Source organism: Oncorhynchus nerka, linkage group LG7, assembly GCF_034236695.1.
Source record: "Oncorhynchus nerka isolate Pitt River linkage group LG7, Oner_Uvic_2.0, whole genome shotgun sequence".
Classification (NCBI taxonomy): Eukaryota; Metazoa; Chordata; class Actinopteri; order Salmoniformes; family Salmonidae; genus Oncorhynchus; species Oncorhynchus nerka.
In genome coordinates this window covers 62,647,406-62,665,928 of record NC_088402.1, presented here as the reverse complement: position 1 = coordinate 62,665,928, position 18,523 = coordinate 62,647,406, and the positions used below count along the sequence as shown (strand labels likewise).

Below are 18,523 nucleotides of genomic sequence, written 5' to 3'. Positions count from 1 at the left end.
CATATTTCAGGTTCCAGCCATGGATGCACAATCACACTCACACACTCTTCCACATCCAACCATACAAGCACACAAACATACAGTATAAAGCAATGCTCTTGAGTGAAGATGCTTCATAGCTCTTTTCATTCAGCTGATAGTTTATGGTATACATTTAGGATCAATATGGGGATTTTGATTGATAATACTTATTATTATTTTGGACATTGAATGATTCAATCAATTACACTTGCCACTTGTCACTTTTAATTACAAACTCACAAAATTATACACAGTTTCGCAAATAAAATAATGACTATTTGTTGAAAACTATGAGTGGAAATTATAGAAATGCAATTTTGAAAGTACAGCTTGTCATATTAAAGTGAAAACTACCAGCATAAATTCAACTAAACATTCATCCACTTAATCTGGGACTGCCCTCTTGTGGAAGATATGTCCCAGCATTACACACAAATTCAAATTTCACTGACACAAATTGATTTTTGTTACAATACGAATAACACAGCATAAGCACATTTAATAACACAAATATAAAAAGATACATGATACTCTGACCCAAGATTGGTCTCTACATCTGATTTAAATGATTTTCAATTCGCAAGGCTTTTGGAAGTAGTTATAGTAGTTATATTACCAATAGTATAAGCTAATGCTTATTTAATAATGCTAGGTTTCCCTTCACCTGTTTATTTGTGAGATAGGTAGGTAACTATGTGGTCCCTCAAGCTCCTCCAGGTCATCTAGGAGCAGAGCTGGATGGTTGAGGGAGAGAACATGGGCAGAATAAGCCTGGTGGAGCTGGGCCAGGTTGAACATATACCTGACCCCTGCCAGGTGCTGTAGGTGACCCCGCTCTCTCTGTACATCCTGGTTCACAGAGGCTTTCACCAACTGTGGACAAAGGGACAAGAAAGTGAAGTCATAGCTGTCTATGAGAAATATCAACCTCAAACATATTTTGTTCTGCATTTTTATCCCTGACTTTTGCTGACAATGTGACCCTGACCAGGAACCGCTCAGGGTCTTTACTCATTAGTACTTATTAGCCAGTGTAATGAATAATTAGCCTGACCTCAAGAGACTCAGATTCCTCCTCCTCCTCAAGGTCTCTGAGTCGTCTGGTGGAGTGTTCTCTCAAGGTGTCCCACAGGGCCTCAGCACTCACCTCATCTGACACACAATCAATCAATCAAATGTATTTTAGAAAGCCCTTTTTATAGCTCTTTTTACATCAGAGCTTTAACGATCCCCAGCCTAAAACCCCCAAAGACCAAGCAATGCAGAGACAGAAGCACAGCGGCTAGCAAAAACTAAAAAGAAACCTAGAGAGGAACCAGGCTCTGAGGGTTGGTTCTTCTGGCTACACAACACAATAAATACATAACACAGAGGCACACTGGTCACATGAAAAGCTATATACAACACATTACAAGACACTAGGTGGCAATTAATACATTAGCAGTGGGAATTAGTCTGTTGAAATACGAGGCTGGATAATGGGACTTTTCAGAAAGGTGAAATGGTGGACCTCACAGTGCATGCTTAGCTGGGCTGTACCACTTCCTCCCGCTCCAGTTAGAACACACTTGAATGCCTTCTGGAAATGTTCCAACCAGTTGCACCACCAAAAAAGGGGACATTTGCATACAAAATTTGCATACAACATTGTCACCTAAAAGGGAAGATGTACTTTTGTATTATAACAGTTACCTCCCATGTTCTTCATCAGTAGTGTGTACCAGGTGGGTGAGGAAGTGTGGACAGGAGATGGGTTGAGGAAGTACTCAGCTGTCTCCTTCCCGAACAGCCTACCGAGAGACAGCAGCTGATCAAACAAACACATGCAGTGGGGCAAAAAAGTTTTTAGTCAGCCACCAATTGTGCAAGTTCTCCCACTTAAAAAGATGAGAGAGGCCTGTAATTTTCATCATAGGTACACTTTACCTATGACAGACACAACGAGACAAAAAAATCCAGAAAATCACATTGTAGGATTTTTAATGAATGTATTTGCAAATTATGGTGGAAAATAAGTATTTGGTCAATAACAAAAGTTTATCTCAATACTTTGTTATATACCCTTTGTTGGCAATGACAGAGGTTAAACGTTTTCAGAAGTCTTCACAAGGTTTTCACACACTGTTGTTGTTATTTTGGCCCATTCCTCCATGCAGATCTCCTCTAGAGCAGTGATGTTTTGGGGCTGTTGCTGGGCAACACGGACTTTCAACTCCCTCCAAAGATTTTCTATGGGGTTGCGCTCTGGAGACTGGCTAGGCCACTCCAGGACCTTGAAATGCTTCTTACGAAGCCACTCCTTCGTTGCCCGGGCGGTGTGTTTGGGATCATTGTCATGCTGTAAGACCCAGCCACGTTTCATCTTCAATGCCCTTGCTGATGGAAGGAGGTTTTCACTCAAAATCTCACGATACATGGCCCCATTAATTATTTCCTTTACACGGATCAGTCGTCCTGGTCCCTTTGCAGAAAAACAGCCCCAAAGCATGATGTTTCCAGCCCATGATTCACAGTAGGTATGGTGTTCTTTGGATGCAACTCAGCATTCTTTGTCCTCCAAACACGACGAGTTGCGTTTTTACCAAAAAGTTTTATTTTGGTTTCATCTGACCATATGACATTCTCCCAATCTTCTTCTGGATCATCCAAATGCTCTCTAGCAAACTTCAGACGGGCCTGGACATGTACTGGCTTAAGCAGGGGGACACGTCTGGCACTGCAGGTATGAGTCCCTGGCGGCGTAGTGTGTTACTGATGGTAGGCTTTGTTACTTTGGTCCCAGCTCTCTGCAGGTCATTCACTAGGTCCCCCCGTGTGGTTCTGGGATTTTTGCTCATTGTTCTTGTGATCATTTTGACCCCACGGGGTGAGATCTTGCGTGGAGCCCCAGATCGAGGGAGATTATCAGTGGTCTCGTATGTCTTCCATTTCCTAATAATTGCTCCCACAGTTGATTTCTTCAAACCAGGCTGCTTACCTATTGCAGATTCAGTCTTCCCAGCCTGGTGCAGATCTACAATTTTGTTTCTGGTGTCTTTGGTCTTGGCCATAGTGGAGTTTGAAGTGTGACTGTTTGAGGTTGTGGACAGGTGTCTTTTATACTGATAACAAGTTCAAACAGGTGCCATTAATACAGGTAACGAGTGGAGGACATAGGAGCCTCTTAAAGAAGAAGTTACAGGTCTGTGAGAGCCAGAAATCTTGCTTGTCTGTAGGTGACCAAATACTTATTTTCCACCATAATTTGCAAATAAATTCATAAAAAATCCTACAATGTGATTTTCTGGATTTTTCCCCCTCATTTTGTCTGTCATAGTTGAAGTGTACCTATGATGAAAATTACAGGCCTCTCTCATCTTTTTAAGTGGGAGAACTTGCACAATTGGTGGCTGACTAAATACTTTTTTGCCCCACTGTACATACACACACACACCATGCCCTCAGTATATCAACCCATACTTGCATCACACAAACAAACACTTCCGTCCAATTATATTGCCCACATTATATAAAAGAGTAGTGTTGTGAGGATTGTATGATACCCACAGAGATTAAATCATGCATTCTGAAAAAATACCCTGAGAAGACATACAATTCACACCCATAAACACTAATTCACCAATAATTATCTGTAAGTAAACAGATATAATTGGTACATTTAACATCCACACAGTATGCATATGGTTCCAATATACTGTATGTGCAGCATACAGATCTACACTCACTTACTTAAACCCAAAGGAACACACGAACATCCAGTACCTGTGCAGGTAGAGGCAGTAGTCCTGTTCAGTTCCAGCCCCAGTGTTTGGTTCAGACGGCCTGTGACTGCTCCCCAGAACATCTGTCTCAATACCCTGTGTGCTCATATCGACAGGGAAGCTGAACAGGCACAGGGATGGAGTCCTCAGTCAACACCATATTATTTGGTTGAAGGTATTAGTTATTTTCTGTCATTTCCAACTCATCTGTCTTCTATAATCTATACCCAGCGTAACAGCAACAAAGATAAACATCAAAGTCATCACACATCAGAGATCGTGCACTCCCTCATCTCTCCCATCTACAGGAAGAATTACACAATCAAATCCCTAGCTGTTCTGTCCTCATTTAACACTGTGCTCATTATCACATGAAATAGAGAGGTGACAGGACCTCACCAATTCAAACAGATAGCTAATATGTAAAACCTACCTCTGTATTAGGTGATGAAAGCTGCTGTGCGGGGCCGTGTGTGTGTGTGTGCGCAGTTTGCTGCTGGGCTGTTTTTACGAAACAGAGAAACGCCTCTGTTTCACATCAGTGGTCAGTGTAGAGACACTGCATCTCTCAGCAGCTCCAGAGGGCCCTGTTACTCTAGGGGCAGCGGGTTGTTGTTACGCCCACAGAGAGGTGATGGTTGCCAGGCTGCGGGGAGCACCTAATTCCCCTTGTTGGAAGAGAATACAAAAGCTCTCCTGACTCTCAATCACTCTCTCACTGTCTCACATCCTGTCAGATGGAGGGACCTCCATCTGACAGGATGTGTGTGTGTGTGTGTGTGTGTGAGTCTGTTCCAGTCTAATTATTAACCAAGACTGCGCGCCCAAACTCGCCCTGTTAATCCCAAACCAATCACTAGTCAAAAGGTAACAGAATAAATACATTAGTGAGAGACGACAAGAGATGGGGGTGAGAAAGTCATCTTACATTACGAGCCGAGTAAGACAGAAAGCCTGATTGGAAGAAAAACACGACAAGCAGTGAATACCATAATTAAATCAATTCAGAAACAGAAAGATAGTAAGAAACCACTAGTCAGATTTGTCACACGAGTAGCATACAGACTATCACATGCAAACACTCTGCTTTGATCCACTCCATGCCAAAATTGTTGTGGCATTAAATGTAACCGTTTCAACTAAATGTTAGACCAGTAATGACATATCTCTGCCCCTCTATAAATAAATTAAAACATCTACCTAGCCCTAGGCAGTGTTGCCATAAAATGAGATTCTGGAGATAGCTGGAACAGTTTGATGGCTGAGGTCTCCCTTTCTCTCTGTGTTGACTAAGATGTGCCATGCCCCTTCAACATAACTGATTTAAAATGGTGCTAGAAAGCCCCAGTCCACTCTGAACACCAGAGGAAATCAGTCATGCTGGGAAAAGGCAAAGGTCGCAGATCCCAGGCAGCATCTGTCACATCCCTGGAAAGTGGAAACAGAAGGCCAAATAAAGGCCAGCAATAGTCTAAACAAAAATGTGACTATATAAACGGTAAAGAAACATATGCCCATATAATAGTGTCTTACAATTAACTGTGTAGATGTTTGATGATCATGATGTTTGTATTACCAATAGAGAAGATTTAGGCAAATGGGGATACCTAGTTAGTCGTACAACTAAACGCATTCAACTGAAATGTGTCTTCCGCATTTAACCCAACCCCTTTGAATCAGACAGGTGCTGGCAGATGCATTTCTCTCAATGTTATGTCCTATAATTAACGATACTTTCCTCATTAATATTAAGTCATTTTGGCTTGGCTAATCTATCAGTGGCATTTCCCTCCAAAATATAGGCTGATTGTGGGGCCTTCTGTACCCCTGCAGTAGCCCCCCGTCATGGGGGGGTCAGAGGACGCTGCACCATGTCATAACAGGTTAGCCACGGGCCGCTGCAGCTCAAAGCAGGGACCCTGCAAGAGAACACGACATTGAAGAGGAACATACACACCATCACATACAGTATATATTCATGAACTTTCCCATTCCCTCTGGTAATGACATATAGAAACCAAGGGCATCCATGTAGGTGAACAAGGAGGATTCATTCCGGAAGGATGCAAACAATGAGAGATCTGAGGCTGGAGAAAATCTAAAGAAATCTATGGGGCTCATTATTCTCACATAAAATATAATTATGTCTTGATCAATCGCTCAACTAGTTCATTCTGATTTCATTCTCAATCTTCACCTGTGCTCATATTAATGGATATTCACAGGCAGTGTCTCACCCCACCCTGGGGAGCGTTCTCATCTCCACGTGGTGACAAAGACAGGTTGTGATGGGGGAGGGCAGGAGATCTAGGGCAGTGGTCTCAAATTATAACGCCCTGGCTACCAGCATGTCTAGCATAGCATAGTGCACAGTATATCATTAGGACAAACCCATTTAAAGTGACCATCAAGACTTGATTATTACTGTTATTTAGCCAGTAGCTATCACATATTTAACAAAATGATGCAAAAGTAGGCTACATTTTTTCATAATAATTGCACATAGATTGAAGGCTGCTAGGACAAAACAACTGAGAAAATTCTGACAACCTAGTAATTACACACCATAGATATTTCAGTCAAAACAGATCTCTCCTCTTATGCTGTCAGAAATAATGGCACGAGCAGGGCCTGTAATGGATATTTAGTCTTTTTAATCCTTCATACACGGTATATTGGTCTACATCCTGTTCTGTGCTATTTAATCATTGAAAAGAAAAAAAGTAACTTCGGTTACTCTATGTCCATTAAAAAAAACTATTTGATTTGCACCCAAATGCTGTTGTTATACATGAGAAAAGTGAGTAATTGGACCGTGACTCTCGTCATTCTATCCTTGTTCCATATATCTATAGATGGAACATCATTTGTGAAACAGGGAGGGAGATCAATTTCAACTTGGCCTCCGTAACTTGTCCATCATACCTGTCCATCTCTCACAAGGAGCAGTGACCACCATGTGAGACCTTAGAGGACCTTCACTAAACACACCCCAGCCTTGGTTACTCTGATTAGTTTCATATATCTATAGTTATAATCATACCTTTAATGTTAATCTCTCACAATAACCACCATGTGAGAATCCTCTAGAGGCCATGACTATAATCAAACAATCGAACAAACAAACCCTTGTAAGGAAGACAGTGGAGGAGTATTGATTCAAGGAAAGCAATCAACTCTAAAACAACAACACCCAGCTTCAGTTTCTCTCAGACAGCCACCTCCTGCCCAGTACAGAGTCCAACACCCTGCACAAAGCCGCAGCATGCCATGGCAACACACACTGTGCCACCCCTGTGACTCACACACATTTCTTGCTGGCACACCGCTGGTATTGTTCTGAGAAAAGACCCTGAATGGTGACCTAAAACTGAACTATCTAATGAACGGCACCTCTGTTTTAATATCCAGGTCACTGTAACTCTGTCAACGTGCTCTGGCGAGAGGATATAGTCCTTCTTGCCCATACTGTTACTCTTCTACATGGATGGACACCCATAGACTTCAATTACTAAATACAACCCCATTTTCATATTTCGCTAGAACTGGACATCCTAGAAGAGAGACATGTACTTACCCCTTGATGCAGTAGGCAGAGTGGTGGCGGTGGTGTCTGAGCTTTGTCTGGTGGCGTGGGCAGGGGGCACCCAGTGCTCCAGAACAGGGCCAGTGCCAGGTCAAACCACTAAGCAGCTCTGACACAGTGACACAGAAACACTACAGGGGGGGGGGGGGGGGTTAACGAGAGGGACAATAGAGAAAAGGACAGTAGAGTACATTGGAAGAGATGAGGAAAACTAAAAACTAGTATTTGTGGGAAATTGTTTCAAAGGAGACAGATAGATGGATGAAAAAGGCGATGAAGGAGCGAGCTAAGCGACCAGGATCGTTAAAAGAGAGCATCAAATAGAGGGAGGAGAGTGAGTAGAGGAGGCAGGTCCATGCTGCCCCCCTTCACCTCACCACTGTACCCCTAAGTGCCCTAGTCCTACTATCACATGCAGGCTCTATGTGAGGCTCCACCCACACAGCTTTATTTAATTAACTCTCAAAATGAGGGTTTCTGAGAAACAATCCCTGTCTGCATCATGATGCCATGCTGCCATATTGCCTGTCACTACAGTAGGCCTACACATACAAGTGACGGACAAACATGTACACAAATATATTAGACCCCCTCAAACACACTACATTGTATATCTGTACTAATATACATGCATAACCTCACTATCTCCCACTTCCTTTAGTCACTTTCTTTACAAACCCTCACGGTCAGAAATGAATGGTACATAATATATTGTGTCATTCTGGAGTCACTTTTATTGTAAATAAGAATAGAATATGTTTCTAAACACTTCTACATTCATGTGGATTCTACACTGAATAAAAATATAAATGCAACATGTAAAGTGTTGGTCCCATGTTCCATGAGCTGAAATAAAAGATCCCAGAAATGTTCAAATGCACAAGAAGCTTATTTCTCTTAAATTTTGTGCACACATTTGTTTACATCCCTGTTAGTAAACATCTCTCCTTTGCCAAGATTATCCATCCACCTGACAGGTGTGGCATATCAACAAGCAGATTGAACAGCATGATCATTACACAGGTGCACCTTGTGCTGAGGACAATAAAAGGCCACTCTAAAACATGCAGTTTTTTCACACAACACAATGCCACAGATGTCTCAAGTTTTGAGGGAGAGTGTAATTGGCATGCTCACTGCAGGAATGTCCACCAGAGCCCATTGCCAGATAATTGAATGTTCATTTCTCTATCATAAGCTGACTCCATTTATTGTTTTAGAGAATTTGGCAGTACGTCCAACCGGCATCACAACCGTAGATCACGTGTAACCACACCAGCCCAGGACCTCCACATTTGGCTTCTTCACCTGCGGGATCGTCTGAGGGAGCTGTGATCCTGAGGAGTATTTCTGTCTATAATAAAGCCCTTTTGTGGTGAAAACTAATTCTGATTGGCTATGCCTGGCTGCCAAGTAAGTGGGCCTATGCCCTTCCAGCTCCACCCATGGCTGCACCCCTGCTTAGTCATGTGAAATCCATAGATTAGGGCCTAATTCGTTTATTTCAATTGACTTATTTCCTTAAAAGAACTGTAACTGAGTCAAATCTTTGAAATTGTTGAATTTTTATATTTTTGTTCAGTATACCATGATTAGTCTTGAATTAATTGTGAATAATGATGAGAGAGAAAGTTATTTGTGTGAGACAGACACACAAATATCAAACCCCCAAGACATGCTAACCTCTCACCATTACAATAACAGGGAAGGTCGGCATTTTATATCAAACCCCCAAGACATGCTAACCTCTCACCATTACAATAACAGGAAAGGTCGGCATTTTATATCAAACCCCCAAGACATGCTAACCTCTCACCATTACAATAACAGGAAAGGACGGCATTTTATATCAAACCCCCAAGACATGCTAACCTCTCACCATTACAATAACAGGGGAGGTAGGCATTTTGGGGGGCTATGTTATTTGCGTGTCTATGACTTTCTCCCTTATCATTATTCACGATTCATTCAGGATTATCTGTAATCATGGTAGCATCCACATTAATGTAGAAGTGTTCAGGAACATATTCTATTCTTATTTACAATAAAAGTGACTCCAAAATGACACAATACATGATTTACCATTCATTTCTATTGGGCATAAAATCATCTGAAACACAACCAAAACAAAACAGCAAATGCACCCAACAACTTTTTAGAGTCACATGCTTGATGTAATCATTGTGTGCTGGGAATACGGGACCCAATACTAAACTTTAGACTACTTTAATACACATAAGTACATTTTTTCCAATAATTTGGTCCCCTAAAATGGGGGTACCATGTACAAAACGTTCTGTACTTTCTAAACAGTTCCCCCGATATATTAAAGCTGACAGTCTGCCCTTTAACCTCATAGTCATTGTATCATTTCAAATATCATTAAGGAAGTAATACATTGTCCGCATGCTATCATACCAATTTATTCGAATCAACACAATTTATTCTAGTCAGCTGGAGCATATCGCACAGGTGCACAACAGCAACCCTCCCTCATGCAGGATGTGAATTTGGCCTGACACTTGAGTACTTCATCCTGTCAATGCCAGTCTGTTGTGTAACACCTGATTCTGTTGGGTTTAAAAACAAATGACAAAATCATATGAATCTCAGGCATAAATGGGTTTCTGGAAGTTGGTTCTACTTAATGCCAGCCAACATGTGGATCCACCAGTTGGCTTGAACTGTCCAGCCCAGTTCTTCGCACTTTGCTATCTGCTGGTGGAAGTGGTCCCGTGCGTTGTCCTCCCCCTTGTCGTCCTGCAGTGCGTCCCGGAGGTAGCGCATGTCCTCTGCAGCACTGAGCTCAGGGATCCCCGTCAAGAGCATGAGGGAGAAGAGGGTCACCAGCAGGCGAGAGTGGGAGCGCAGGGACAGGTAGGCCTGGGTACATGTGTCCTGCAAGTGGGGAGAGAATAACCACTCGTTTGACACAACCACACAAACATACACAAACTCAGAAGACAAGGTTAAGACAAAATAATAAATAACTCCAACAGTTATTTAGTCTTCACATTTAATAGAAAGTGAGGAGCTTCAGATAGGCCGCTTACCCTGAACTTCTGGAAGTAGAGACTGTGTTGACCTTTGATCCTGCCCATGACGTAGAGGAAGTCAGGAGTGAGGACAAAGGGGACCCTCTCCCTGCTAACCCCCAGGAACCGTTTGGTGTTCCCCAGGATGTGGCCAAAGTCAATGTGAAACAGATTCCCTTTGGAGCAGAAAAACATGCTCTACATTTATAACACTCCACTCACCATATCAAGAGGACAGTGAATCAATCAACAAAATGTATTTTATAAAGCGCTTTTTTACATCAGTCGTTGTCACAAAGTGCTTTACAGATACCCAGCCTTGTACCCCAAACAGCAAGCAATGCAGATTCAGAAGGGACAGGATATGAAAACGGACAGGATATGAAAAAGGACAGGCTGTTTCATTGAGACTGATGACCTTGCCTTGATTTTTTTTTTTTACATTGCAGGTACTGCATGTAAAACGTTTTATAAAAAACAGTTGCCACTGGCAACTAAATGTACATGCTTCAATCTGCTTAGAATACATACAAATGCTCATCTTTATTTTGGTCTTTGAATACTGAGCACAAAATAGATTTTGTCAAACAAAAAACAGATAATGCAGAAAAGGTGAACCTGACATGAGTGAAAAGGTCACCAAAGACGTATATCTAGTGCTGTGTTACTCAACCATGTTCCCTTAAGGCCCACCGTGAATGTTTGAGCAGCTTGGCAAAATTAACTGCAGTTAGTACATCTAATTGGTGCACTAATTAGTCACACAACACGCAAATGGTTGATGACAAATCAACAACAAATGTACATATTTTGAACCATTATAATAATTTATATTGGGTACATTTTTCACATTTATGTTAAGGATTCTTGTTAATGGAAGTTATTTGTCAAAATGAAAACCTGCATAGTGCAATTCTTTGGATTCAATTAGGTTGTCAGTACCGGACTAGGCTCTAGGGCTGCTAAAACAAAATAAAAACACTGGAGAATATTGAACCAATGGATGCATCTATTTTTCCCCAATCCATATCTGTGATGGGTCGGTCTGCACTCAGGCTGCAATGGAAGGTTACCGTTGCGTGGGAGAATAAATATGTTTAGGCTTCTATGCCTTCATCAGTGCTCTACAAGCACTGGTACGGACTGATGATGTCATATAAGCCGAAATATGTGCTGTTTTCTGTTTAGAATTTTTTTGTGCTTTGCACTAACACCTTTTATTATTCTTTTGAGTATGTATTAAATTACGTTTATTTTTGCATCTCGGCCTCCTTTGTATTCCTTTTCAGGGTTTGAGTGCGAGTACCTAGAATGCATTCATCACATTTTGAGGGGACAAAATAACACTCTTTTATGCTGTGTCTTCCATTCTTCTTTTCTGTTAGTGAAATGTAAAATACTATTCTCATTCTTACCTTGGTCTGTAATCATGATGTTGTCATTGTGGCGGTCCCCTATCCCCATCACATACGTGGCCACGCAGTATCCAGCACAAGAGTTAACAAACCTCTCCATAGCCTGATAGTGCTGAGATTAGGTGGGAGAAGGTCAGGGAATTGTAAAAGCATGAGCATAAAATGTCACAATGTCACTGGGCAAAAGCGAAATGACTTCTGTACAGTCTCTCATAAACTACTGTATCGTGTCTAAGACTGAAAAGGGATTCGTGGAGATAGGAGGTATAGCTATTGATCCATATTGAAATTAGGGAAGAAATTGTGATATTTATGTGTTATTTACAATCTCTTGGAGTGGACACTTCCCCCTAAGCCACTCAAACAGGGCATCGTTCTTGAAGGCTCCTGTTGTGCCTCCTTGGATCCTCTGCAGGGCAGCAATGGTGACGGCATCTCTCACAATCTCTATCATGCCTGAAAACAGAGAAGTAAGTGGTTATCAATCGATTGTGACACAGTGCATTTTCAATTAGAGACTGAATATTGAACTATTGTTAATGACCTATATTGTATCCTGTAGAGATGCAACCATAGGGCACAAGATTCAGATCCAGTGATTTCTCCTGCCATATAGAATCCATCACCACCAGTGTCTGGAAACATATCATACAAATTGATCCATCAAATATAATCAAACATTACCTAACAATGAAATAAAAATACATTTTAAGTATATAATCACTTTTTAAATGTCGTATTTTCCACCGATCATTGAGCTAGTCTTTACTCACCTGAATCACCAGCATGTCCTGTCGGAGGTCATCCCCCTGTTTGAAGATGATGCCTACAGGGGGACCAGAGGGGCATGGAGAGTCCATGGAGGAAAACTCCAGCCACAGAGGCTTCTTCTTGGAGGCCATAACCTTGCACCTGTCCAGCTAGAGTTGTGGGGATTGGAGGATTGGGAATGGGATTGGCCAGAGGGACGTGACTGTTAACATATTATAATATGAAATGACAACCAACAACACTATTTATTAAAGGTCATGAACAGTCAAAATCATGTTTTTCATGAACCAACATCGGAGAAGGCCAACACCGGAGAAGGCCAACATCGGAGAAGGCCAACATCAGAGAAGGCCAACATCGGAGAAGGCCAACATCGGACAAGGCCAACATCAGAGAAGGACCAACATCGGAGAAGGCCAACACCGGAGAAGGCCAACATCAGAGAATGCCAACATCGGAGAAGGCCAACATCGGAGAAGGCCAACATTGGACAAGGCCAACACCGGAGAAGGCCAACATCGGAGAAGGCCAACATCAGAGAAGGCCAACATCGGACAAGGCCAACATCAGAGAAGGACCAACATCGGAGAAGGCCAACACCGGAGAAGGCCAACATCAGAGAAGGCCAACATCGGACAAGGCCAACATCGGAGAAGGCCAACATTGGACAAGGCCAACACCGGAGAAGGCCAACATCAGAGAAGGCCAACATCGGAGAAGGCCAACATCGGACAAGGCCAACATCAGAGAAGGACCAACATCGGAGAAGGCCAACATCGGAGAAGGCCAACATCGGACAAGGCCAACATCGGAGAAGGCCAACATCGGAGAAGGCCAACATCGGACAAGGCCAACATCGGAGAAGGCCAACATCGGACAAGGCCAACATCGGAGAAGGCCAACACCGGAGAAGGCCAACATCGGAGAAGGCCAACATCAGAGAAGGCCAACATCGGAGAAGACTAACACCGGAGAAGGCCAACATCGGAGAAGGCCAACATCGGACAAGGCCAACATCGGAGAAGGCCAACACCGGAGAAGGCCAACATCGGAGAAGGCCAACATCAGAGAAGGCCAACATCGGAGAAGGCCAACATCGGAGAAGGCCAACATCAGAGGTGTGTTTGCAGAGGGGCGTGGTTTACATAGCTAGTTAGCTACTCTACTAGTGCCAAAATTTGACTGTTGGGTGTCAGCAAATATAATTAAAATGTTACACTTCATCTATGGCAAAGATACTTATGTTTCCCTTTTGATTTGTGTCTAGTGTTTGCTAGTTACTGGCTATCTAGGTCTTTAGCCAGCATGGAACAAAATAGGAGGGAAGGATCGTTCAAAATTTAACTCAGTTGTCATGTCAACATATCCATCACTGCTGCTGTAAACCGCATCACAAGAGACATGTCAAATTGGAGATACATTTTTTTACACAATTGATGCAATTTCAATGTTGTTTGAGTTGCTTTGTTAATAACCAAATTTGAATGACATAATTTTACTGCAACATTGCTCACTACACTATATCCAAGTGTCTTGACATAGGCGTTTCAAAGAGCTGTCAGTCAATGCGAGCTCATGAATATAAGCTCCACACCCACTCAACCTGTCTTTTCAAACTTCCTGGTAGTGAGTCATGAGAGAAAAAGTACTTCAAAAGGATATTTTACATGGGAATCAGTATGACTGTTCGGGACCTTGAAGATAAATCAAGTTCAATTTCACCTGAGAACTCATTGAAGTTAGAGTGTAAAATACATGGGGGGTTAGAATCACAGTAAGTTGTTTTTGTGACCCTGACAGCAACAACACATTCTGGCTAAAATGTCCCTTCCTGCCATACAGACACTGAATTAACCTTACCAGGATTCTGCCTGCTCTGATGCGTGGGTCAAAGGGCACTTGGAAGTCTGATGGGAGATTACATGTCCTCAGGAGCTCCTGAAGCTTCTGGGCAGCTGGGGAACAAACAATCTGTTACCAGCTTTATATGATTCGATCAAATTTGATTTTATAACACTCCAAAGGCAAGTGTATCACCATTCCAATGTTCACAGCAATATATTTCTTCCACTCTGACCCAATGGAATTTGTTCTATTTATATTCTATGACATGTTCTATGTTCTACATCCCAGTGGAGCCAGGCCAGAACCCCACCTGTGGATGGGAGGTCCGTCTTGTCAGGGTAGAGTCTCTTGACCACACTGGCCACCTCATGTAGTGCCTCCACAGCCTGCACCTGGCTGATGAAACTGCTCAGCATGGCATGGCCACAGCCCAGCAGGTAGGCCTCTAGCACCACAGCCATACGCTGACGGAAGAACGGGCAGCCCTCCACCTCACTGCGCAGGTACCAGAAGAAGAAGTGGCCAATCCTCTTGCTCTGTACGGCAGAGGAAAGTTAATTGAAGTATATCTTACTACAGCTAATGTATGTTATTTATGCATTACAAGCATAGCAGGGTACAGGTTCACTCCCGTGACCCCAATAAATCACAGTCAATAAATTCCTTGGAAACTAAAACATAGAAGTTCACACACAGGTCACATACTCTGAGAGCTCTTTGGATGAGGAATCTAGCCAGGAAGCTGTCATGGTAAGGCTCCACTTTGAGAGTCTATGAAAGGAGAGAAATAATAACACAATACTGTAAACAAACATCCCAGTGTGCACAGTGAAATCTATGTCAATGTTTGCTGAGCAACATGAATGAGTGACTTCTTGGTAACAATTGTTACTCCTTTGTATTCTACCAAACAAAATGTTATGTTACGTGCACCAAATACAATGGATGTAGACTTAACAGAGGAATGTTTGCTTACAATACAATTGTCCAGTTCTAAGAAATACCAGGTAATAACCAGGCTGTAAAATAACATATTACCCATAGATATCCTATAATTAAAGACTTATTTCAAATAGTTTTTTTCAATGTACAGAAGGACAAATCAATCATTTGATTCCATCTATTACATATTTGTCCCCTATTCAATGTACCTGCACCAGCTGCAGCAGATACTTCAGCATCTCATCATTAGACAAGCTCTCCAGTCTCTGGACAGCCAGCTTCCTGACCCTCTCATCAGCAAAGTCCACACTGAGCAGCTCCAGGGCCACGGAGACATCCAGGTCTGGGGGTTCCCAGTGACTCAGCAGCCAGTGGACATCCTGCACGGTGCTGGGTCTTAGCCAGTTTACGCTGCGCAGGAACTGGGGGAGGTTGGAGGCATACTGGACACTCTCCTCCCTGAACCTCCTCAGACGGGCCCTGTCTGTGGTCACTGGGGACGAGGAGAATCTGGCAAACGTGTCGCTCGCGATGGGAGACAGGCTTTTATCAGATAAGCTGGAGTTGGATGAGGATGAGGGGAAAGACTGACCAAGAGGGGAGCAGGATCCAGGGGAGGTTGTGCTGTGAGGGAGAACCACAGGGAAACTGTAGCGGTCCAGGAGGAAGGTGATAGCCATGGATTCTGCCACGTCTGGGTTGGTGGCAGAGGAAAGCTTATCAGCCTTATAGGTAAAAGCCTCTTCCTCCAGCTCGGGATAGGCCCACATGTGAAGGGTGTGTGGCCCTTGGCTAAGGACGGACCTGTGGTCTATCAGAAGGAGATTCACAAAGTACAGCAGCTTTCCCTTCCCTCTCTGGTAGTCTGGAGCTTTCAGACCAGAGGCTGGGGACTTGAATTCCTTTGTTGCGGCGCTATCATGGGTGCAAGCATTGATGGTCAGGCCCAGCTTAGCTCCACGGGGAAGATCCCTGAGGAGGATATCAAACTCCAACCACTCGTTCCACAGAACTTCATCAGCAAAGGCTTTGGGTGTGGAACAAACAGAGGTTACCACCTTGCTCCCGTAGAGGATAGAGGCCTCCACGTGGATGAACTGAGGAGGCTTGCCAGGGGGTTGGGGTATGTCGAAGCCCAGGAGCTTCACTCTGAACTTGCGGTTGCAGTCCCAGAGTGAAATCATGAGGATGTCATCCACATCCTTTCCCTCCAGGGCCAGCTCCTCATGGGAGCTGGAAAGCCCAGTGAAGCTGTCCACAAGGGGCCAGTCTTCGGCCCTCACAGTGTCCTCATCAAGCTGCGCCATGGGGACCACAGACAGATGAAGCGCCTGCATGGACTTCAGACACTGCCGTACCCACAGGGAGTCAGAGAAAGGGAAGTCTCCAGAGAGGAACTCCTCCCTGCCACAGACCTTGAGAACCATGTCACCAGACTCACATTCCAGAGCATGATCTACCATGATTTCTCGGAAGACCTTTATGAGACCTTCAGGTGTTATATTAAAATCCACCTTTACACTGAAGCACACGTCATTGTGATGCATAGTGACTGATATCTTTCGGCTGAGCTGTTCCTCCTGGACTTTTGGGAGGGGGGCTGAGGTGGTCCATGGCTCTGTTGCATAGGCCCTGGCATCCCGCCTTCTTAGCTCTTCCTGGCGGGGAGAAGCCAGCTTCCTGCGTGTGAAGCTGAGCTCGCCGAGCCTATTTGCTGCTACTGTATCCAGGTCATGGCCAATCAGGTTGACCAGGGTACGGTGGTGGCTCTGCCTCTCCTCTGTGTCATCTGGCTGAGGCGACACCACTATGCAAGCTACCTGCCGTCCCCGGGAGTCACGTGACCATGGTACATCCAGAGTCCGGAGAACCTGGCAGTCGTCAAAGATCTCATACCAGTCCTCTCCCTTGGGGTAAAGCAGTATGAACTTTTCAGGGTCCAACAGGCTTAATGGATCGGGATGGCAGTTCAGCTCTTGAGTTTGCATGCAGATACGAAGACGTAACTGATGTACACTGCATTGTGCTGGTAGCCTCGCCACTACCAGGACTTTCTCTTGCCTCTCCCCAGCCTGGAGGCCCTTACCTGGGCGTAACTCACAGATGAACTCCAGGCTGTTCTCAGAGCAGCTGGCTCCAGACGTATCTGTTGCAAAATCTGCATATTCCCTGATGCCTTGACCAGAGTTCGATTCAGTCGCCATTCAATCTCCTAGACTAACAAGAAAAACAATGATCTAGAATTAAAAGCTTTTCTCGTTTTGATACTGTGCATTAACTGCACGCTCACAGACACATAATGGCCTACACATAATTCCCACCTTTCAATGAGACAGTTCATCTGAAATTGTAGATTAGAATGACATCTTACTTGATGATAGAAAGCTTTACTTTCAGATGAACTATAAAAAATCTCACCTGAACAGATTTGTCCTTCCTAGTTCCTTTACCACAGCAACAATGAATGACTGACTCCGTGTGTAGGTAGTTAAATAAAAATGTCCCCTTCTGTAATTCTTGGATACTTCCTCATTCCTTTTTGAGTTGCTACCCATAAGTCAAGTCAAAGAGAAATAAATCCTTGTAATGGCCTGATAAGGAGTTCCTCTGTTGTGGTGTGATAAGAGTTTACTGTAAACTGATAGGTAACCTAACAGAGGAAGCATTACCAGTAAGGTCCCTGTGGATTGAAACATGCACGCATGAAAGTACAGAGACAATAACAAAGCATTTGTACATTTGTGTAAACCTGTTTAGCTTGTTGTTACTCATGGCTCAAATGCTTTCCATCCTGGCATGCAAAAGATTTTTTAGTTAGTGTATTTTCATACTTGGTCCCTTTCAGCCAATTTGTGTGAACTCAGCGCAGTTCTCTTAATTTTTTGTACAGTGTGACCACTCCAAAGGAACTCTGACTACTCAAAAGAGCCCCCGAAGTGAGACCACCAGTTCGTTCCGAGTTCGGTTCGCTTGAATTCCTCGGTTCGGTTCCCTTTTTTAGGGCAATGTGAACAGAAAGCTCATCAGATTCACCTGTCATTGTTCCCGTACCCAGAGTGTGAATTACGGGAGAGTTAGGTTCCTGAATTTAGACATGAGCTCCTCTAAAGGCAACAAAAGTCAAACTTTGTGGAGGTCTCTTTGAGT

At 43.5% G+C, this 18,523-nt stretch overlaps 2 protein-coding genes across 4 annotated transcripts; both read right to left on the bottom strand.

Moving 5' to 3' along the window:
- Nucleotides 1-223: 223 nt before the first annotated feature.
- Nucleotides 224-5,098, bottom strand: si:rp71-17i16.6 (uncharacterized protein LOC100148415 homolog). Of its 2 annotated transcripts, none has more exons than XM_065020685.1 (5): nt 4,216-5,098; nt 3,751-3,903; nt 1,714-1,811; nt 1,076-1,173; nt 224-894 (listed from the first exon to the last, which is right to left on the bottom strand). In XM_065020685.1, exons 2-5 carry the CDS (start codon nt 3,888-3,890, stop codon nt 682-684), a joined length of 549 nt encoding a protein of 182 aa, XP_064876757.1. In that variant the 5' UTR covers nt 3,891-3,903; nt 4,216-5,098; the 3' UTR covers nt 224-681. The 2 variants fall into 2 exon arrangements, with proteins under 2 accessions (XP_064876757.1, XP_064876758.1); XM_065020686.1 differs by having other exon boundaries at nt 3,784-3,903; nt 4,216-5,094.
- Nucleotides 5,099-9,440: 4,342 nt separating this feature from the next.
- Nucleotides 9,441-17,993, bottom strand: si:rp71-17i16.5 (phosphatidylinositol 4,5-bisphosphate 3-kinase catalytic subunit gamma isoform). 2 transcript variants are annotated; one of them, XM_029664430.2, is made up of 11 exons: nt 17,795-17,993; nt 15,586-17,588; nt 15,140-15,205; nt 14,745-14,970; nt 14,450-14,544; nt 12,592-12,738; nt 12,363-12,453; nt 12,144-12,274; nt 11,819-11,930; nt 10,422-10,579; nt 9,441-10,266 (listed from the first exon to the last, which is right to left on the bottom strand). In XM_029664430.2, the coding sequence occupies exons 2-11, from the start codon at nt 17,578-17,580 to the stop codon at nt 10,009-10,011; spliced, it is 3,279 nt and encodes a 1,092-aa protein (XP_029520290.1). In that variant the 5' UTR covers nt 17,581-17,588; nt 17,795-17,993; the 3' UTR covers nt 9,441-10,008. The 2 variants fall into 2 exon arrangements, with proteins under 2 accessions (XP_029520290.1, XP_029520289.1); XM_029664429.2 differs by having other exon boundaries at nt 15,586-17,593; nt 17,795-17,992.
- Nucleotides 17,994-18,523: the final 530 nt, after the last annotated feature.

Excerpts from the sequence above, each read along its gene's own strand:
- si:rp71-17i16.6 (XM_065020685.1), bottom strand. The coding sequence starts at position 3,890 with ATGAGCACACAGGGTATTGAGACAGATGTTCTGGGGAGCAGTCACAGG. Across the intron at positions 1,812-3,750 it reads GTGTGTTCCTTTGGGTTTAA|GCTGTTCGGGAAGGAGACAG; the intron begins GTAAGTGAGTGT and ends GTCTCTCGGTAG. Across the intron at positions 1,174-1,713 it reads ACTGATGAAGAACATGGGAG|ATGAGGTGAGTGCTGAGGCC; the intron begins GTAACTGTTATA and ends ATTGTGTGTCAG.
- si:rp71-17i16.5 (XM_029664430.2), bottom strand. The coding sequence starts at position 17,580 with ATGGCGACTGAATCGAACTCTGGTCAAGGCATCAGGGAATATGCAGAT. Across the intron at positions 14,545-14,744 it reads GACGGACCTCCCATCCACAG|CTGCCCAGAAGCTTCAGGAG; the intron begins GTGGGGTTCTGG and ends TTTGTTCCCCAG. Across the intron at positions 12,275-12,362 it reads CTCTACAGGATACAATATAG|GCATGATAGAGATTGTGAGA; the intron begins GTCATTAACAAT and ends CTCTGTTTTCAG.